A 22,934-nucleotide genomic window follows, 5' to 3' on the forward strand; every position below is an offset into this window, starting at 1 on the left:
CTATCAGCAGTAACAAAATGCAAAACAATTTAGGAATAAATATGTAAAAACAATATAAATCAACAAAAAGGCAAAGGCCGTTTTACAAGATGCCACACCTTTTAAAGATTAGTACGATCAGGGTTTGCCTCTTTATCATTGTTATATGCTAGAAGGGATTTCTCAGCTGTCAGAAAAGATGGGATAGAATCTAAATTTAGAGAAAGACAAGGGGTTGAAATAAGTGGAAGGCTGAGACCTAGAAGAACCAGGATAGAGCATGAGCTGGAGACTGCCAGTGGGCTTTACATCTGAAATATGCAATAAGGACCAAAACGTAGCAAAGAAAACTATGGGTGAGACAGTAAAAAAGGTTGCATGACAAAAACATGCCAACGTATTAATGCAAAGTAATAACAGATAAAAATCAACTAAAATGGGTGCTCAAACTTAATAAAGGTTAAGGATATCAAATCAGCCATGGTCATTTCATGATGAAAGACTACTAAGGGCTGCCTTTAAAATGCTACTTCTTGAGCAGTTCTGAGGAGACAAAAATTATCAGGAGATAGCAGATTAACGTGGGTTCTCTTGATAATAAATGCTTGTTGCTTTTGAATTCTAACATTTCTATCAAGTAGACTGTGATAATAAACTGTCCTGTACTTCCCCCCTCATGAAACGTCATAAACCTATGCAAAAAAATCTGTTTTAATTTGATTTTATGTTTTTAACTAATGTATATTTGTTAGAATACAGCTATTCTTGTGCAGGTGATGGTTGTTTATAACTCATCCTTAAAAAACCATAGGGCCAAGTTATGAATGTTATTGAATGATTTAGGTCGGTGAGAATTGCTGATATTTACAGTGAGCAGAGTAACTATTCAATACCCCTTTTATGTTTTTGATGTCTCTGAATATCAGAGGAGACTCAAAGTTGGTATACATCAGTGCAGTTCCTACTAAATTAAGAGAGAGTTCCTCTGTTTCTCTAAGCCTCTAAGATCAGTCTCTAAGCCTGATCTGAGGGAGAGCTAATTCATTTTCATAAGTAACCCTTTTGATCTTTTAACCTTATGGCTTACTATATACAGACCTGCAGGCAATGAAAGCTCCTGCTACAGTGGTCTTCAGAGTCAAGAGAAGTTCAGCTGATTCCTCTCAGCCAATACTACAAGGGCAGGAAGATTCTAAGATCAGAGGCGTCAAAAACATAGGAATTATTTCAACTCCAATAGTATGGCCTGTGAAGCAGAGGCCTCTTCATGCCAGTAAATCTGCATCAAATGAACAAAGTCCAGAGAGAAAAAATGCACCCAATTATTTTATCCCAACAACACCAGAGGTCACATCATCTGCTCCTGAGGAGCTGTCAATATCTCAAGTGAATATCTTGGGTCCTTTTACAGAACAAGTAAACATAGACGATAATTCTTCCTTGAAGTACTCCATCTTTAATAACGTTTCAGGGCATTCTAAAAGTTTGCTAATTGAGAGTAGTAGCCAAAGAGAAATACCAACTATCCCTCTTGATCATATCAGGAACATGGTACTTCCTCTTCAACAGAGTGAAAGTGTTGACAGAGAGCCAATATGGACTTGGACACCTCAGTTAGAAGATCCCAAATCAGATTCTTTATTTCCTTCTCTGAGCAAGAGTATTTTTCATCAACCCACAGAGGATACTCAGTGGTTGTTATCAACAAATAGCTACACATTCTCTTCTGCTTATAAATATGCTTACAATTTCTTACAGTCTTTGAGTGAAGTTGCAATATACAATCAAGCTGTTTCTGATATTTCAGAAGAAATGCTTCCATCTCTTTCTGTCCAGTCTTCTTATACACACCGTATGCAATTATTTCAAGAAACAAAGGTAGACTTACTAGAAAAAAGGTCACTTGGAAATGTCTACCTGGAGCCCACAAAGAGAATTCTACAAGAGGATTCTATTAGAAATGGGTTTTATATTTTTGGTGAACTACAGCCTACAAAATTTAATTACATCAAAGACTATAATTCAGTACATTTTAAAAAACAAGTTTTTAAACAGAGTGCAAATCCCTCTGGCTCCTTACAAAACATGAAAGCCTGGCTTCCAGATGTTGTGCCCATAATTCATCCAACAGAAGTTTTCCTGCCAGCAGAATACAGTACAGAATTGCAAAGTTTATCAGCTGTTTTACCAAAAAGAGACACACACTCAGAAATTCAACAGACTGTTTTTGTTTCATCATTGTATCATGGAACTTTAAACACTGCTTCTTTAAAAGGTGTTTTATTTAGACCTCTAACTGAAGAGGAGGTGGTAGAGGCCTCTTCTCCAGAAGATGAATTTGAACTCCCAGATACATTTCTTGCTTATACCAACTCCATGTCTCTTTCCTTAATTTCCTTGGAAAATAAGCTTCCAGGATCTGGACATGTAGAAAACAGTGAACCTGATAAACCACATAATGACATGACTCTTCCCACAATTGATTCTAAACGGATGGATAAAATCAGTAAGTCCTGGAAGCCTGGTGACTTGAGTCGTCCAATACAATATGTAGATAATTGGATTTTGGGAAAAGATCCTCTAGTGCCTTCTGAGGACTCTACAGAAAGGTGGGAGCTCTTCTTCAGCCAGTCAGTTTCTTCCCTAACAGAAGGAGTGTTACTGCCTGCCACAGAAACAGATGACATCACCATGCAAACTACCCCTAATAATAGCACAGTGGACCATGGAACTGAACAAATAAACACTTCTACTTCTGTGTCAGAAAAGAATAGAGAGAAGCATAGTTCAGTTGTTCCGATACTCTCGTCAAGGATTTCAGAAAGTATGGAAAGAACATTTCCACTGGAAACAAAAAGAGACCTTTCTCTTAACATAAGTGTGTCCATGAACGATGAATCTCCACTTTATTTTCCTTTGACTTCATTAGAAATACCTGTGATTCAGCCTTCCATGCATTTGCAAATAAGTACTTCTGATATGCTGTATGTCAAGTTGAAAAGTACTGCTGTGTTAGCCACACAGCAAATTTTGGATAAAACACAAGCTGGCTATATAATAAATGCATTCCCTTATCATACTGATCTATTAACACAAACTTTTATGCCTCCATGTACAGAAAGTGCCTGTACAGTTTCAGCACTGAGTCTAATAAATGTGCAATTTGGTAGCCACTCAGCAGCACTGATGGTGTCAACACCTTTAATCTCACGAAGTCTTCTAAGTGACCTTGGTCAAAAGTCTCCTGATTTGGGCTATTCATGGAATGAAGTCCTAAACGTACAAACAAGCCCACTGAATGAAAGCTATATAACTGTCAATAAAAAACAACCTTTGGAAGATTCAGAAAACAAACATACCCCTTCGCTTCAGCTAGAAAATGTTGATATAGTTGTTGGTGATGTGGATCATGAAAGTATTAAGCCTAATATAGAAGCTACCATTTCAGGAGAGGAATCAGTTTGGAACATGCATCTCTTTAGCAAGCATACCTATAGTTCTGCAAACAAAGTATTGCCCTCCTTCAATCCTAGTAACAATTATGCTACTGATTTATACATTTGGACAATTTCCAGATCTTTTGAAAACTTCCTGGATTATGATAAAACAACCTACCATTCCTTTTTGGAACCAACAATTTCACTGGTAACAGATGTGATAGGAGAGTCACCTCCATTTCTTGAATCCATTATTCATTTTAATGAAAGTACCTTAAACAGCACAAATGTAACAATTGGAATGACACTCCTTCATAATTTGCAAACCCAAGGCTCGGTGGAAAAGGTGACTCATGATTTTTTTTTGTCCAATGTGACATCTAAAGCAAACCAAAGTATTGTAGCCCACACAACACTGAGTCCTAGCACCAGCTCTCCCAAATCTTTGTTGTCTTGTTTTTTATGCAACATCTTCATTGACCGGGACTGCCCATGTGGACCTGAGGTCAAGCACAGTATGTCAAAGTGTGAAAGTAGATGTAGAAAACAATCACCCATCTGTTAGATTTTGTAGAAATTGATTTAGAATAACTAGGACTAGACTAGACTCCACACATAGTATTGTAAGCCTTTAACAGTGTGATCCTATACATGCCTACTCAGAAGTAACTCCCATTGAGTTCGGTGGGGAATACTTCCAGGTAAATGTGTATAGGAATAGAGGCTAAGTGAACTTGATTAGGAGTGCATTTACACCATGTTAAAAAAGATTAGTAATGATAATATAGATCTTTAGTATGTAACTCTAATCACTATCATCCAATCTACTAACTACAAAAACTCTGAGGAGACTATTATGACAATCATATATATTTGATTCACCTATTCTGCCCATGCACATTTTGGTTTGTTTCTCTGTGTATACTTGTGCATACAGGCATATATTTTATAAAGAAAATACAGTTTGATCAAATGTGGGGCTGCATGTGAGGCTTTTAAGTTCCACCCACCCAGCCTTTCTTCTCTAGGGTTGCCACATCCAGGGATACACAGAGCTAATTTTTGTATCTTTCTCCCTCTCTCCTTGATTGGGGGAGAGGAGAGAGAGAGTGGAGAATCTATGGATGCTGCTACACAAACACAGCTCTGGTCTGTGCTCCTGAAAACATTTCTGGTTTTATTTTTGTTTACCGCCAGAACATTGTTGAATGTATTCAGCAAGGTAAATCAAACCCTAGCAATTATACATAAATACAGTTATATTAAATTGCTTAGATTGCCCCTTGATATTTTACAATAGTTAGAATATCTACAAAAGAAAATAAACATAATTTCAAATAATTAAATTGTATCTTAAGAATCCTTTTGATTTTGTCATTTTATAGTCTCCTGAGAGATGCTAGAGTCTTCTATACTAACCTCAATGAAACATGTTTTCACTCACCATGTGATACATCTTAAACAATTTAGTTCTACTTTATAGATGGTTTATTATAGCTTTTCTATTAAGTATGATATAATTAATCATGTATTTCTGTATCTCCACCTAACCTAATTGCAGAAGTGTTTTTCACTGAAGCAGAAGTGTGATTTTCGTAGAAATTGGTTCATACATCACTGAGGGCTCTTATAAGTGTCCAAATATATGATGTGACAGAAGACCATCAGTAGTGTTTGGTTCAGCAAATGCTATTAATCCAGTCCAGTGTGATAGTGATCCATACATTGGGGGTGGGGGGTGGGATCACATGCACTGTCATATTCATTGTGGGGAACCTGTACATCCCATGGGTTTTCCTTCAGTTGTAGCTTCACTCACAGGTTCTAGGCTGTTCAATCACTATTATGGAACATTATACACTCCCATTCTAATAAATATGTTTAGGCTTTGGTTATTAGACCCTTTCATATTATTGCTTTAGTGGGAATGGGGACCTTGTAGTCCCTCAGATGTTTTAGGCCTGCATCACACAATAGTCAGGTTTGATGGCAATTGTGGGCCACAGATTTCCCATTTAGCTTAGGCAGAGAGATAGTGATTGGCCCAAAATTACCTAATGAGCTTCATGGCTTAGTCAGGATTTGAACCCTGGCCTCCCAGGTCCTGGGCTGACACTAACCACAATTCCACATTGGTTGTTGTCACTTTTGCCATGAAGAATCAAATTTATCTCTGTCTTGAAAGTAAACAGACTGCCACAGCTGCACTGTATATTTTATGTTACTAGATTCGTATCTTCAAGTATATCATGTTTTGAGTCACTGACTCACCTTATCTGGCATAGAGCAATAGGCCCTATTATGCAAAACAAGATAAATTTTTGCTTCAGGGATGTAAATATTTATAATAGATCATAAAAACAGCCAAAGGAGGAGTTTGCAATTTGAGTGATCATATTTTAAATTCTGATTTATTTATGTTCTACTATTGATGCAATGGCCCAATATTTGTAAAACATTATCTTTATTAGTATAATGAAAAGATAATTTAATCATCAACATATTTAATACTTAAGGTAATTGCTAAATACTAGTTAACTGTTACCACAACACATAAAAATAGTAGTTAATAGAACTGTTAATTATAGCAATGTTATACAAGCTTTCTGTTAACCTGAATGATGCAAAGTTTTTCTCCTTGGCTTTTATTATGAAAAGCCAGAGTAAATCTATAGTTGCAGGCAAATTTGACCTATTAGAAAACAAAATTTAGGTCTAAAAGTTGGTTGGGCTACGTGGCAGCAGTCTACTATTTCAAGTATTACCAGCATCAAGATTTAATGGCATAGTTGGCAATGTGTTTTGATTGGTTATTTTATCATTGTTCCAATTCTATCTGGTGATACTGGGTTGCAGTCTTTGCACATCTAAGCTTCATCTGCTCACGATGAAAATAATCGAAACTTGGATATAGTCTGACTAAGCTATGGGTTGCATCCAGTGAAGATGTCTTGTTCGTGCAAGGACTTGCATTTGTGTGATAGAATTTTCCCCATCTCTTCCTGTGCTCACTTTCCATCTCCCCAATATGCCCCAGAAGATATGGGGAAAACCCTTAGAACAGATCAGGGGTGGGGAGAATTCTGTTGTATGAGTGGAAATTCTTTGACAAACTGGACAAGTTCATTGGATACCACCCTATATATTTCAATACATTTTCAAACAGGTTTTTGCAGGCTGCTATAAAACATGTATCATGGTTCTAACTTTTACAATGTTTTGTAATATATAGGGGGACTGTTCTACAGAATTGCCATTACTGTCTATACTTCCAACCTTGAATCAGAGTCAAGTGTTCAGAATGCAGTTGCAGAATGGGTAAGTTAGGCTTTTCTATAAACCTCTTCCTCTGCTCATTATTATTCAAATTCAATTTAACAAATACATAATTCAAAACAATGCACGTGTTAGAACTTATTCTCCAAGGCATGCTGTAATGTAGGGATGTTTCCGGAATCCAGTACCCATAAACCCCAGCCAGTCTGTTCTGTTCATGGGCACTCTGGCTGCATCCTTGGTTAACTTGACCAAAGCAACTGCATTTGTAGGATAACAGCTTCCATATAGTTTGTCCAAAAGTGGGGATGACAACATACTTCTGTGACTATCACTATGCTGTAAAATCTGAGATCTCTCCTTTTCTCTAACCTAGATTCAGTATTTTATGGCTATAGTGAGGGTACAGACAGGATAAAGTTTTGTACATTAGTCTCTACGTGCAGAGTCCTTTATATGCCTGTGATTTCCTCATTGTTGTCTTGCTGTATTTGTTGAGCATGGATCTCTGCCTTATTTTTCCAGAATTTTTAAAGATGGTATTTTTGCTATTACTGACCTATTGCTCAAGACAAAAATGTGGTGTTCACTCTGAAGGTTCACACAAGGTCACACATACAAAATTGGCACAAAATTGCTTTTATCATACAACACTGTAATGCTAAAGTACATTTCTGCCATATAGTACATGTCTTTCAACCTTTATGATGTTGTCCTTTTGTTTTCCAGCTAAATCGCACCTTTCAGAATTGGAATTACACTGTATATGTGGTCAATATAAGGTAAATGCTTGCTACGAGTGAAACAAAAGACAAGTTACCATTCTCTTGGGTAAGGTTATTTCCCCTCAAACTCAACATTTGTGTCTCTTGTTTTTGTAGCGTTCAGCTGAGTACTGTGAAAGAAGGAGTAAGGGAAAAGAGAAGCACAAATGATCAAAGGTAAAATTACGTTGATGGGCTCCAAAATAATTCAGATAATCCTGTTAATTTCATCAGGTGCTGAAATAATTGTTTAGAATGTGACGGACAATTTACACTTACCTGGGTAGCAGTGTGAGAGATATTTTCCATGCTGCCCATGATCAGAGGCATTATGCTTCTGCGTACAAGTTGCTGGAAAGTACAGGAGGGGAGAGTGTTGTCCCCCCACTCCCCAGGTCCTGGTTGCAAGCTTTGCATGGGCATCTGGTTGGACATTCTGAGGGCAGGATGCTGGGCTAGAGGGGCCACTGGCCTGGTCCAGCAAAGCTGTTCTTTTTTTCAAGCTGCTCTGTGTTTGATACAAGGAAATTCAGTGAATGGGGCCAGTTGTATGGGTCCTGTTTGAGAAGGTTAGAAAGCAGCATTCAGATGGTATAGAAGCATACATTTGGTCCCATCATTGTGGTTCCTGTATTCAGTGGCCTACACACCCACCCACAAAGCAGCAGTAGTAGCAGCATGGAAATTCACACTCTATTCTATGGTCCCACACCAGTGGAAAATGTCCCATCAAAATGGATGGGACAAATTATGTAGAACCATATTGATTTCAATTGACACTCTGCAGGAAGGGCAATAGGAAAGACCCATATTTCTCACGAAGTTGTGATATTCACATGTGCTGCTCCCAGCACCATGGGATTACACAATGAGAGAAGTTCAGTGGGTGGCATTTCATCTGAAGGGGCAAGTTGGTCCTAGACCAAGGTGAGAAGAGGCCATTTGTGAAGCACTTCCCACACTTCTGACAGAATAATGCAAACTGAATCTATACCTTTGCTTAATTTGTAAAATTAAAGTGCCTTCAACCTTTCTACTTTTTGTTGCTGCTGCTCTATTCTCTTGCGCTTCACAGCTACCTTCAAAAAAGCCCTATTCATTCATCCTCTCAGTAAGAAAACCCATATAATTAGAAACTGAACTCTTCAAACACAGGGGTAGTGAAAGAAGTGACATGAAAAATTACATCCTCAGGAAGCGTAAAGGAAAATACAATATAGAAATATTTGGTCATCTTACATCACTTAGTAATCGGCACCAAAGTGATCCAAAGTACATACTGCTCACTATGTATGAGCCAACGACAGATGCATGTTTGCCCAGTCCCAAAGTGCATGTCTTTATCAGCACCTGGTGCAGCCTAAAAATACGTCTAGACAGCAGGAGTGTGACAACACAAATTTTAGTTAATTATTAACTGAATAAGATGGTGACATTTAGCTGGTTTTTATTGTAATGTGTAATGTTTAATTTTCCTATTTCAGTATTTCTCTGTTTCCCAAATCAAGGGTCCTGCTAGAGAGCAGAGTTGAAATGAAGATTAATATGATGATGAGGGCATTTGTTTCTGGTACAGTGGTATCTCTGGTTACGAACTTAATTCGTTTCGGAGGTGTGTTCTTTAGCTAATGGGGCCTCCTGCTGCGCCGCGCCACCGGAGTGCAATTTCTGTTTTCATCCTGAGGTAAAGTTCTTAACCCGAGGTACTACATCTGGGCTAGCGGAGTCTGTAACCCGAAGTGTTTGTAACCTGAGGTGTTTGTAACCCAAGGTACCACTGTAGTTTCTTTGACTCCACACTTTCACACACAAGTATCATTTGCATGTGTATTGGTTTAATTCATTGATGCCATGCCCTTTTTGACATCACAGTAATGCCACACATTTCTGTTCCTGCTGCTGCTGCTTTTCCCTGAAAGATCCTACAGATCCTAGGTGTAACCATATGACCAAGATTGGGTCACATGGGTAAGAAATACATCTTCCTAAGGACTCCTCTGATTCCCTGTGTAGATTCCCCATTTTATTTTGCAAACAGCTTTGCAGTCTTTCGACTTGGTTGTTACTTATCAGCTCAATAAACATGTGCTTGCTTCAATTACCCTACTTGATTATAATATTTTAGGCCCATGGTCTATGTTTAATCTTACTACAGTGAATAGATGTTCTTACTACTGATTAACCAGCAACCCACTCATATAAAAGCACCAGTCATATTTAACAAACTGTTGAAGAACAATTTCCTAAAACTGCATATTTTACAAGAAAATACTTTTTAGAATTGTTTTAACTGTGAGCTGCTCTGAAAGTCTGGATTAATAGAGTGGGGTATAAATATCTGTAATAAGGAAATACATTCATAAATAAATAAATAAACTTCATTCCTAAGACAAAACAAAAAAAATTTCTTCCAGTAGCACCTTAAAGACCAACTAAGTTAGTTCTTGGTATGAGCTTTCGTGTGCATGCACACTTCTTCAGATACTTCATTCCTAAGAGTAAAAGGTAAAGGTACCCCAGCCCGTACCGGCCAGTCGTGTCCGACTCTAGGGTTGCGTGCTCATCTCGCTCTAGAGGCCGTGAGCCGGCGCCGTCCGAAGACACTTCCGGGTCACGTGGCCAGTGTGACGAAGCTGCAGCTGGTGAGCCAGCACCAGCGCAGCACACAGAAATGCCGTTTACCTTCCCGCTATAAAGCGGTCCCTATTTATCTACTTGCACTTAAGAGTGCTTTCGAACTGCTAGGTGGGCAGGAGCTGGTACCGAACAGCAGGAGCTCACCCCGCCGTGGGGATTCAAACCACCGACCATACGATCGGCAAGTCCTAGGCACTGAGGTTTTACCCACAGCGCCACATTCATAAATAAATTTATTTGAATAAATATTCATAAATAAACTTCATTCCTAAGAGTAGGTATCCTTGACTCATAGATATGATGTTGATAACAACAATGAATGTCAAAGTATTCAACTAAGAGTATTGGAAGAGATTAGGAATCTGTGAACCTCCTGTGAATCTCCTGATAAGATCTTCCAGTGGAAGCCCATACAAGGGATTCTGCTAGTGCAGATGGGCTTTCCCTCCTCCTCCTCCTCCTCCTCCTCCTCCTCCTCCACCCCCTCAGACTGACTGGGGGGGGGGCACTTGGGAGAACACATGAAACTTTGCAGAGGGAAAGCAGAGGTGATAGCCTTGAATCAAGCAACCAGAAATGCTTGTGCTAACAGAGCAATATATTTAGTGCTACATTGAAGCCCTTCCTTAGTTTCACTTACAACTCATCCAGGCTTCCTTTTGTGCTGTCCAGGCACAGGTCCAGGCTTTAAAGCTCCTTGTTCAAGCGGGTTTTCTGCGGATTGCCATTTGCTCCAATTCAGAGGTAAAACACAAGTTTTATTGGGAAAGGACAAAACAAAACCCTCTCGGACATGGCTTAAAAAATCTGGATGAGCCCCTCACTCCTACTGAAATCAGTGCTACTTCTATTAAGTCATGACTAATTTATCACATTGATTTCAATGGAAGCACAATGAAACTAAATAGAAAAATTGCCCCTCTACTCTTCTCTCATCAGGAGCAAATGATGAGCAGATGTCTGTTTACAGAAATGTAGGATTCAAGCCTTGGTATTTTGTGTGATCTGCAGCTGAGCATTTTTTTTAGGTGAGAAAGTATCAGTCTGAGTGCCAGACATTATCTTTGCTTCAATTAAAAAAGAACTCAGTGCAGTGCAAAACATATAAAACTGAGGTGTGAAGTTGACTTGTTTCTGCTAACCATAGTTAAGTTTCATCAGTTTGTCCACTTCAAATGACATGGTAAACTGTGGTTAAACCTAAAACAGAAATAAATGCTTCCAAACTCTTCCTTGCAACCACACCAGGGGGAATGTGCTGTCCCAATTCTTGCCTAGGATCCTTCTCCAAATGCTAAAGTGTGCTTTAGTATTATGTCTGAGCAGCTCAACTGAACAAAATTCCCAAGGAAGTTTACTGGTTCCACTGCTGTTTTCTTTTTGGCACACAATGGAAATTTGCTGTTTTCAGCAGTCTGTTTAAGGGTTTTTTAATGCTGTTCTTTGGATGTTGACTGTTATGTATGTTGTGAATCTTACTGTGTTTTTAGTTTGATTGTATACAGTTAATTTGGGATGTGCTGGTTTTTGAAGTTTGTGTTATTTTGAACGGCTTATGTACACTTTTTTAAAGAAAAGTTGGCTAGAAATTTGACTCCTACCATTTATCCCCTTCCTACAAATAATCCTATATAACTTTTTGGCATTTCATTTTCTTCCCTGAGGTAAGTTGGGGTTTTTTGTTTTTGGTTTTTTGCAAGACTTTTAATTCCTATTTTCCAGGAGAGTAGGTGAAATCCTAGGAATGAAGGTAGGAATTGCAAAAACGGCAGCATTTCTAACATGACAAACTGTAATGTTGTTGAACCCATGGAGGAGTTTCTTCATTATTTTTGGTGAATGATAGAATGCAGATACTATGATTAAGCTTTTCTTCCATATTTAAGATGACCTGTTGCCAGTTTTATTCTGATTCAGCAACTGGACAATTTTCTTTGCAGTTTTGATGTCCGGGCTCTTCTGGTTTACAATTCTTCCAGCAATGTAAGTTTAGAAAAGCATATGATAGAGAAGAAACTCAAAAGCAGCAATGAGACTATGGGAAATGGCTTGAAACTTGATAAAGTGGATGTTAATCCAATTGGTAAGTAAAAAAGCTTCACCTTTGCGGTGTTTTGGTTGCCTAATAAAAAATATTATAATTCCAACATGTTTCTATTCACTGTGTAAGAAAAGTTTGCTTTTTAAAACATAAAAAACATTTTGAAAGTGCTGTTTCGGATTATGCTTTTATAAAAAATGTGTTTAAAGTAGTGAACTGTGATCAAACAAATCATGTCATAGTATTAATAGCACCATTGAACCAAAACTGCTGAGTCATTAAAAAACTCTTCTTTAGCCTGAGGAAAGACAAAAAAAATATTTTTTTTGCATTGCTAAGATGTTTTTAACCATATATACTTTCTTAAGAGAGAGAAAATGAACAAAGGCTTCAGACTTTAACATGTTGTATTTTATTGTATTACAGTTGGCATTCCATATAATTCAGATTGTAATAGAATATAAGAAATAAATGCAGCAATAAAAGTAAAAATCAATGTGAATATTTAACGTGGGCATGCCACAGGCCACCTGAATGAAGTTCACAACCATTAGAAGCCCACAGACCACAATTTCTGTAACCTTGATGTAGATATTTATGAATTTTGGATTATGGGTGAATCCAATTCAAAATCCATTTCAAAAGTTGGTCACATATGTGTGTGTAGGCATTTCTCCCTTGATTTTGAAAGGGTAAATATTGTAGGATTTTAGGCTTATATTTATATGCACATATGTGCATGTGTACATCATGGGCATACATCATGGGGTGGTAACAGTGAACTTGAGAAGGATTGGAATGAGCAATCTCAGGACTTCACTGTATATTCAGTTGATACAGTTTGCCATCCTTCTGAATAGGGCCTTTGTTAATTCATGAATAGCTGTGCACAACTGAGTTATACAGTCTGTCAGTCACCAGTTATTTACCTCTAAATTCATGCAGTCCAAGCATTACATTTTGAATATTGCAAAGTACCAATTCGGGAATAAGGAAACTGAAAATTATTTGAAGAACTTCAGTATTGATTTACAAAATCCAGATGAATGATTTATCAGATTATAAATTAGCTTTAAATGGGAGAATTATGTTGTACAGTTACTTATTTTTCAAGCTCTTTGTTTTATATCACTCACAAATGGGGAAAGTGTGGAGGTTATATTCTGCAATATCTGTAAACACAGGTGTCTGTCACAATTGCTGATTCAGGTAGCTTTTGATCGGTAAAAAAAAAAGGCAGTATAAAAGAATAGAATTTCAAATGAGCCTAATTTAAGACAGAGAGAGTGAGTGATTTTGTTGTTCTGCATCATTGTTTTCGTTCTATTTTGTAGAAACATGCGAGAGGGAAGAATACCCACTAAATTACTTGTGGACAGAAACCAGACCAACAGTGACTGACTTCACACCATGCCAAGGCAGCTCTACTCAGAATGCATCAAGAACATGGTAAGAGCTCAAAAATTGCACAATGAGTAGTGGTGAAAGAAAGATGTAGTGATTTAGAATACAGTTGTACAAGCTATAAATGATGGACTGCATAAACATTACCATGGAAGAAAGCAAGGACAAAACATAGGTAGTACTTTTAAGGTCTATCATAAATATATATATTTTACCTGCATCCTGTATATGATCCAATACTGTACATTTTTGCACCATTGATTTTATGTAATGCTTATGAACAGAGTTTCTAATACATGACTTACAGTTTATTAGATTGTACACTGGTCGAGAATTGCTGTTCCCTGGGTTGGAGGCAGCCTGTATGCATCCCAATCTGGCCCACAGTCTCACCGCCTCCATAATTAGGCTAAACAGCACGGGGAGGCATTTTCAGAGAGGGAAGATTAATCTTCCCCATGTGCTGTAACCTGCCACCCACAATGGAAACCCCCCATGCATGTTTGAGATTTGAAAACACATAGCTTGAAGTCAATAATAGACTATTTTCAAGCTTAATTCATACTCATGTAGACTACAGCTGGGGAAAGAAGATTTCTCCTTTCCATGTGCTATCACACACACACACACACACACACACACACACACACACACACAGATAATCTCCCTGCATGGCAATTGGACTTTAAAACAGCCTCCTGTTGGGTCTAATCTAAGGCTGTTGGGGGGAGGGAAGGAAAGGGGGGGGGGTTGGTCTTTGTGAAGAGTGTGGCTGGGGTAGGGAGGGTTACCCTTCCCAACAGTAGTCTACATGAATATTCCCACCTCCAGCATTTAGGCTTTAAAAAGTTGAACTGTTTATATCAAGCCCAATTGTGAGGAGGCGTCTATATATGAGCATGTATGGATGGATTTAAATATGTACTGTCCACGTGTGAACTTTGTGTGTGCTTTATGCATGTACATAGTTCTGCAAATATGTTTGGACTGCACTTGTATGCGTACTAGCTCATCCATTTTGCCGCCACCCCCATTGGCATGCAGCCCCTGAAAGTCTTGCCACCAGGGAGTATGTCCTTCATCTTGAAAACCGTTCCCTACCCTATGGTAGAATAAATAAAGCTATTCTGTTTGAGTTAAAATTAATGCATAACAAACCCATTTCATTAGAGCTTATATTCTTGGCTAATATAACAATTCCCAGCTCCAGAAATATGCCTTTAATTTTCATGAGCTGAGTTCATACCAATCTAATGTTTCAGAGTAATCCTTAATAATAATATTATCATCAGGTTTATTCCCCAAACTGGGCCCAACATTTTGAACAGCAACATATTGAACATCATTTGCTTGAAGTTTTCCCAAAGTGCTGAAAAGAATCACAGAAGATAAAGGATTGAGCTAATGTTCCTTGATTGCTGTTTCCTTGAAGCACAAAGTAGTATGTGAAGTGGTACAAAACAGGAGCAACGAAGTGAGGATGCACAGGATCTGGGCACATCCAGTTTTTGAATAGCAGAACTATAAGATGCTAGAATAGAGCTTTCCAAACTGTGTGTTGCGACATGTTAGTGTGTCGGCTGCAGTGTGTAGGTGTGCCACGCAAACGCTCCCCACGCTCCTCCCAGGGCTGGAAAAGGGTTAATTTAACCTCCGGTTCACTAGTAAAACTGAATTACTGTGTCACAAAATGATGCAAGTCTAAAAAGTGTGTCACCAACATGAAAAGTTTGGAAGTTTAGAAAATACAACCTCTGTATCCTGTTGTTCCAAACAATGTTGTTACTATGATCATGCTTGTTTTATTTTTATTTTTAGCTTTCTAAATCTAGGTAATTACACATCATATTGGGGTGCTCCTGACCTTAGAAACTGCACAGGCAAGTTTTTTGGTTTTCATTATATAATGAATTTAATTTTGAAGCATTATTATAGACCTTGGTTACTAGACTCTCTGGCTTTTTGAAGTACTTTGCTGAAGAAGTATGAGTGCTTTCCTAAAGTCTAAGGCAGGGGTGGGGGAACCTTTCTTGGACAAGGGTCACATTCCCTCTTGATCAACCTCTGGGAGGTGCTTGCCAGTGGTGGGTGGAGCCACTCCACATTGTCTCACATATGGCATAAACAAACTCACACGCACACCTAGATGTACAGCACTGACATATGCATGCATACACACATTTAACACATATACAGATACTCCCCTGTGCCAGGAAATAGGCTTGGAAAAAGCATTTTAGTTTTTTGTGGGATTCCCCCCCATAAATGGAAATCTGCTTTCAAGATCAGTTATGTATGTGAGGGGGAGGTGTTTTCAGTGGGTGATCACTGTTTGTGCAGAAGGTGCTCTAATTCCTCCCCCTCCCAAAAAAAAATAACCACCCCCATGTTGCAATTAAGCTTGGGAGAAGGCTTGAGACAAATTTTCAAGTCCTAAAACCTGCATGGAGGTAAGATGAGGGTGGGGTACTGCAGGCCTGAATCAGTCCATGAGCCACCAATTCCCCACCCATGGTCTAAGTCAGGCATGGGCAAACTTGCCCTCCAGCTGTTTTGGGACTACAACTCCCAACATCCCTAGCTTACAGGACCAGTGGTCAGGGATGATGGGAATTGTAGTCCCAAAACAGCTGGAGGGCCGAGTTTGCCCATGCCTGGTCTAAGTCCATAATTCAGCACAGAGTTATGTGGCTTAAGTTAAATGTTTCCCGTGGTTTTAGTCACACTTAATTTCAACATAATCACCTACAGCTCCAGATTCACAACCTAGATCTGGATCAATACACAATGCAAATCGCTTTCTTTATGTTATATTCTCTTGTAGTCTGGCACAGAATGCTTTACTTTACATTTCAGTTGAGGTTTTTTCCCCTCTGGGACTGTTTTTTATTAAGATTTTGTTTTGTGTGTGCTTTTCAGATAATGCAGCTGATATAGCCAATCAGCTTCTGAATCTGACAGGAGAAGGGCAGCAGCTGACTTCAGACAAAGTCAATGATGTCATCCAGAAGCTTAAAAAAATTGTGAATGATGAAGAAATCAATGAATCCCTGGGTTCTACTGTGGTCACAATATTTTCTAATATCCTCACAAGTTCTGATAGTGTTTTGGCAGCATCGTCTTCTGAGTAAGTGTTCCTTGAAAGACAACAGAAAAAGAGTAGCTTTTAATAACATTTATTTGAAATATATTCCCTCCTCCCCCCCCCCCCCGGATATTTGTCTTTCATAAATTCATAGTGCACAAGGGACACATACTGTATTCTGTGTACTCATTCATTTCGATTTTTAAAAATGACTTTCCCAAGTGAAGTGAATAAAGAACTAAAACCAAATTTCAGACATACTAGCATTGGGATTCATGGGCTTGACAGTAAATCCATTATTTCGATGTTAAAAAGCATTTGCTGGAAATGTAGCAGTTAAAAGAAACAGAAGTAATAAGAAAGACAATGTGATGTGACATTGTACTAATATTGATAAATTCTCAGGTCATAGATACAAACACAAAGGTGCTCCATTTAAACTGATTTAAATTGCTATAACTCATTAGCTAAAGCTATATCCCTGTTTAGGGAAGTTTTTAATGACTGATGTTTTAATGTATTTTTAATCTCCTGCTGGAAGCCGCCCAGAGTGGCTGGGAAACCTAGCCAGATGGGTGGAGTATAAATAAAAAAAATATTTATTTATTTATTTATTTATTTATTTATTTATTTATTTCTATATCCACTAAATAGAAACGTAGGCAAAATGAACAGATGTGACCAGGAGCCCAGTGGGAATCATAATGCAGGTAGAGAGGTGATTGCTTTCAAGAGCAGTCATGATCAGGTTACTTGGGCAACAGTAGTACATAGGGGCCCAAATGTCTCACAGGAGTTGATCAGTCTTTATTGTGTAACTACTTAGATTATTAATAAATTCCAGCATCATTACAAATGATTAAAACATCTGTAACAAAATTGTACTCAAATTAAAGACAAGAAACTAAAAGAATGCACATAAACCTTTTACCCCAGGTTTTTAAAAAGGAGCAAAGTTGTTGAAAAGGAGACAGCATTGCTTCTTTGCCTGACATTGAAGGGACAGTACAAATCTGGAGCTCTGGAGCTTTGAACCCTCTTCACTCCACATCTAAAATGAGGTGTTGAGAGACTGGCCCAAGGTGACTTCCCTAGGGTGAACCTGGGTTGTGGCTATTGGGATAGCCTGTGTTTCAGGGTTTTATTGGCACTTTGAAAAATGAATGGCAGGACAATATTTACTTCCTAGTGGACCTGCTTGAACTGCAAAGACAAAAATCTTTCCTTGAGGCAGTCATGGTGTTTTCATTCTAATTGTTGTAATGATTAAAAATGATGATGATGTTCTGCTTGATTTTAGAGCTATAAAGACAATTGATGCCTTAGCACTGAAGATTCAGTTTGCAGGGCCTTCCATGAGCATCTCAACACGGAACTTGGCACTTGGTGTTTCATCTTTGAATTCAACTTCGTTCAATGGCTCCTCTTTCAGTGTTGGCCCCCCAAACAATGCTTCAGACTTTCAGGTACAGGAAACATATTCAAGCGTATACACACACACACACACAGAGAGAGAGAGAGAGAGAGAGAGAGAGAGAGAGAGAGAGAGACATACGAACTTACCTTTAATGAATTTGCATTGGCAAAAACTCCACTGACTACACTGAATATTGAGATTGTGAATGTAAAGCTTTTAGGCGGTGCCCTGCTTGCCAGATTTTTCCTCCTAACTCATTCGACCCTGTACTGCTACTGTGAGCTTCAACAGCACTTTAATTCAAGGTGCTGAAGTTCAAAAGCCATAACTTTATTGAAGAAAGTGAATATAGAAAGCATCCAATTCAACTTAATCCATCACAATTTAACTTCTCAGTCTAGGCTATCTTAATTGGGGTCTGTTATGGATAAGTCTCCTTGTCAATCTTGTTCAGTGTTGAAAAAATGCTCTAATTTTGTTTTCCAGATTGGTTTTGACAAAAGTCAAGATAATTCCCTGGCTTCGGTTGCTTTACCTCCAAGCTTACTAACCCAGTTAAGTCCAGAAGAACTTGAAGCTGTATCCAGAGCTCAGTTTACTTTTTTCAATAAAAATGGACTCTTCCAGGTAATTAGGAACATTAATGACTTCATTTACATAAAATCAAAAGAGCCATTTAAGAATACCATGAACCACATTGCTGTTTATCTTGTGTGATGCCAGTGAGATATTATTGATGATATCAGGCATTATATGAACACATGGAAAGTGGGATGGCTTTCATTTGACATTCATGGAGGCTATGTGTCAGGGAACTGACATCGGAGCCAGAAGTGGAGGCAGGGCTCCCAAGCGATGCCAGAGAAGGGCCAAGCAGGGAGAGAGGGAACTCATCGGCTGGGGAAGGAAATCAGCGTAACACTAGGGATAAAGGGGGGCGGATGGGGGAATCAGAGAGGGGGCTCCAGGACTCTTCGCCGGAGACCAGCGGGGAGAGCACAGGTCCTCCGCTACCCACACCCACCCTGCGCAGAAGACTTCCGCGCAGGGAAAGTAGGCGTAGACTTGGCATCAAAGAACTTCTTTGCTGGAAGAAGTTCAAGAAACGCCCACTGACGGATTCTGCTAGCGACTGAACAGCCACGAAGTGAAGGGCTGTCCAGCCAGGAAAGGTTTAACCAGGCTACCTAGCCAGGAGTGGCGGCAACATACGCACGAGCAACCCCATATAACCATTACACTATGAGACTGGGAACTTTGAAAAACACAAAACATCAATCATTGTTGTGTGAACAGAGTCCTCCAAGCTTACAGTTGTTAAGCACAAGGATTCAGGGACAAACTAAATGTCGTCTTAATTGTGCAACTGCAGTTATATGTAAGTTCTCAGTAATGTAAATCGCATCTGCAGATGGTTCTGGGCAAATGCAGGAGGTCCCCCCCACCTTCTCTCTCCCTCCAGCAGAGGTCCAAACAAAAATCGCCCTGCAGCCTCTGTTTAGTAACTTAAATCCCATTGGTTTATGTAGGTGTACTGAAAGTTAGGGTTGCCAAACGTGCGAAATTTCCCAGACATAGTCAGAATACTGCAGTGTCTGGGAGGAAATGGCTGAAATGTCCAGGAAAATCCGGACGTATAGTAACCAATGTCGGAAGCTTAGATTTTGGCAAAATTCCTTTTAAAAAGCTCAAAAACTTGAAGGGTTTTTTGTGTGGCTTTTTGTTTGTTTGTTTTTTGGAAATTTTGCCAAAAATGCTCAACAACCTTTTGAGATACAGGAACCCTACTGTAAGCATGACTTCTAAAAATGAAATGCTTTTTTAAAAAAACCTATGTGTAAATTGCATTTATCTATGCAATTAGGATCACATGTATTTTGTGCCTGAGACCATATAATGAATGTGAAGTTGAGCATATATGATCTGCTTTATGCCATATAGTGATATAATGTCTAAATAGTGCATCCAACATAGACCCACTGAAATGAATGGAGTTAAGTTGCCCATGCCTATTGATTCTAGTGAGTCTGTTCAGAGTATGATATAGTTGCATTCAACCCTACGTATCCACAGGGAATAAAAATAATAATAACTCATCCTGGGTTATAATGATACGGTTTTCAAAAGACCTCTGATGCCACTAAATTCAGTTTAACTATGGCAATTTGAGGGACAGAGTGTTCTTAAAATAAGTGATTTGGAAGGTTCTCTTGCCTTAAAAATGCAGATAAGAATTGCTGAGTTTTAGTAATGTCTCAGCAAAAACGTCTTTTACATTGCAATGAAGCTCTGCTCAAGAAAGAAGCTTTGTTTTTCAATGAGCAGCTTGTTTCCTATAAATCATTTCAAATGACCTTTGCCTCCAGTGCATCCGCAGCAGAACTCTGCAGCATTGTGTTGGAATATATTATTGTGCTTTTTATTGGCACTGTGTCTAGATATTAAGCATAATCTAGCCTGGCAAATCACTATGACCCACCGCTGCCTTCCTAAATATTCCCAACAATATCTATATAGTCTTTAGTCTCTACATTTTAAAAATTCCCTTGTAATGACAACAAAGAAAGTTATGGTGAACAGCAAAATCCTATAACTGTTGGGGGGAAATGTTGTTATGTCATGGTAACATAATTAATTTCGGCTGCAATCTTCCCTCTTCCCCTTTACATTCTTCTTAATTTTACAATAGGGATATAAACTATGGCAGCTTCAGGGATAGTATATTTTTCTCTTTGATTTGGGGGCATGTCGGGAGACTGAGAAAGCTATGTATCCTTTGTATCTATGCTTTTCGCCAGCACACTCATGGTTGTGGGGGGGGGGAGGGGACATTTGACAGCAAATCTCTATCTCTGATTTCTCTCCTCACCCTCAGAGACTGATATCTGATGCTTTCTATGGCCCCTTAGATGCCCTCCTAGGGATCATAGTAACTGTATACCTAGGGTCTTTGGGCGCCATGACGCTCTCAGACACAGCTCTTTGAGCATGTTACAGTTCCTTGCCCTCCTAATTTTCCCATTTTTAAAATATTGTGGTGGGTTGGAAGTGTTTTGTATGGTAGCCTGCTTTCTTTGTGCTTTATGAGAGGTTTGTGTGTTTGGGGGTGGTTCTGATGAGCATTTACCAGTTTTTCTGGAGGTTTTTTTCCCTGGTGCTCAACAACAGTTTCCTTGATTTTCTAATTTGTCCCTAAGACCAAAAAATGGTTGGGTATTCCTTCTCTAATTATAGTTTAGCACTACATGCATGAGCAGCAGCAGCCTCAAGATCATATACACTTTCCTTTCTTCGTGAAGCAGATCCATGCATCCCCTTCCACTTTTAATCCACCTAGTGTTCCCTGTTTAGTCCTCACTTGAAAGAACTCTGGCTAATTTTGCATATGGATTGCCCAAACTATTGCGGACCGATCCTCGGTTTATGACCTGTTAACAAACCATAGTTTAAACTAATGGACATAATGGGAGACCCAAGTTAGTTTAATAGTAGAGGTTGGATAGTTGCTAACTCCCTTTGGCTACATCAGAAGTCAAGAAAGGGGATCCAGCTTTCTGCTGGATGGTGCTAAATTATGACTTAGTAATGCATTTGGAATAGGACAGTAGGTCATCATTCTATTTGTGCAAGGTAAATATTTGCTATTATTTTACTTGGTGAAGGTAGGAAGACCTTCAGGGAAGAAGGAGAACAACAACAGGAAAATGTGAACAGTGCTTTTCAAATATTTGTATAGAAGTCTCAAAATTTCTTGAAGGATTTCAAACATTTGAGAAAAATACTTCCAAAGTACATAGTGAGCTGGCAGGGGTTAGCACTTTGCTATAAAACACTTGTTCCTTCTACATGTTTCCAGATGACATGAAATGGGCCGATTTCACATTAACAATGGCACAAGTCTACCCATCTTGTTAGCATACCCAAATGGTGACTGGTGAAGAGTTATTAATGTTCTAGATGTTATAGATAGACTTAATATTTCTGGATAGGATGAGCCTTGTCCACAGGAAAAATGCCCCCTTCTATGTTTTGGAGGGTAAAAGATGTGTGAAGCCAAATGGCTCTTGGAATGGATTGTACCGTATAATACTTTGGTGAAATTTTTCAGACCACTAAACAGATGTGCATTCAGCACACAGAGCTCATATCTCAGAAGTGTGTATAGCAGCACTATGAACATGATTCCTGACATTCAGGAAGCCATATGTGCAGTCATCCAAGTTAGCAATAGCCTGTATTGGTTAATTTTTTATGTACACCACTTTGCCATGCTAATGAATAAGCAGCATCTAAATAACATACATAAATAAGAAAACTACATTTTCATATCCTAGTTACATAAGGCAATTTAATATTTTCCTAATAAAATACTGCACAGAAACCACAAAAAACCTTCCCACCTGAATCTGTTGTTCTTTTGAGTGGATCTTATGTGCCACCTGTCTTCCCTGCCATAGAGTCCTAAAATTATGATGCTTATGTAAACTTCCTTGGAGGCTGTGAAGGAATAATTCATTCCCCTTAACATACATGAATGGAGCAAAAGCTGGTACTGAAGAGGTATCCCCTCAAAGTACCATTCTTTGAATTTATGAGCTTTCCTCAGAGTGGCCTGTACATTCCCTAATATATGACTGTACAAAGGACAGTTCAAACATCAACAGATTAGGTAACTTACTTATAGACACTGAACCTAGGAAAGTCTTGTGACTTTGCTTCCTTTTTATATTTAGGTCTTTTTGACATTTGAGTTTAAAAAGTGTTCTTGTGTTTGGCAGGGAACCTTTTGAAACAGTGCAACTTTTTATTATGCTAGACATCGTCTCTCATCTATGTACCGTATTTTTCGCCCTATAGGACGCACCGTCCCATAAGGCGCACCTAGTTTTTTTGG

The 22,934-nt window shown here is 38.7% G+C and overlaps 2 protein-coding genes across 5 annotated transcripts in view; both read left to right on the forward strand.

Annotated features, from left to right (window-relative positions):
- Window positions 1–22,934, forward strand: part of ADGRG6 (adhesion G protein-coupled receptor G6) — a 107,365-nt gene that overhangs the window by 52,387 nt on the left and 32,044 nt on the right. For all 4 annotated transcript variants that reach the window (XM_083731610.1, XM_083731607.1, XM_083731608.1 and 1 more), the window contains 9 exons: window positions 6,649–6,734; window positions 7,422–7,474; window positions 7,574–7,633; window positions 12,034–12,176; window positions 13,469–13,583; window positions 15,357–15,418; window positions 16,458–16,665; window positions 17,924–18,089; window positions 18,527–18,667. In XM_083731610.1, the coding sequence (XP_083587736.1) occupies window positions 6,649–6,734; window positions 7,422–7,474; window positions 7,574–7,633; window positions 12,034–12,176; window positions 13,469–13,583; window positions 15,357–15,418; window positions 16,458–16,665; window positions 17,924–18,089; window positions 18,527–18,667 (1,034 nt within the window). The remainder of the gene's footprint in view (window positions 1–6,648; window positions 6,735–7,421; window positions 7,475–7,573; window positions 7,634–12,033; window positions 12,177–13,468; window positions 13,584–15,356; window positions 15,419–16,457; window positions 16,666–17,923; window positions 18,090–18,526; window positions 18,668–22,934) is intronic.
- Window positions 546–6,631, forward strand: LOC310841100 (uncharacterized protein). The gene is made up of 2 exons (XM_083731613.1): window positions 546–5,750; window positions 6,176–6,631. The coding sequence occupies exon 1, from the start codon at window positions 1,087–1,089 to the stop codon at window positions 3,979–3,981; it is 2,895 nt and encodes a 964-aa protein (XP_083587739.1). The 5' UTR covers window positions 546–1,086; the 3' UTR covers window positions 3,982–5,750; window positions 6,176–6,631.

The sequence above is a fragment of the Podarcis gaigeae genome, assembly GCF_964106915.1.
Source record: "Podarcis gaigeae genome assembly, chromosome: 3".
Lineage (NCBI taxonomy): Eukaryota > Metazoa > Chordata > Lepidosauria > Squamata > Lacertidae > Podarcis > Podarcis gaigeae.

Bases quoted from the DNA above. Each gene is read 5' to 3' on its own strand.
- LOC310841100 (XM_083731613.1), top strand. From the start codon at position 1,087: ATGAAAGCTCCTGCTACAGTGGTCTTCAGAGTCAAGAGAAGTTCAGCT.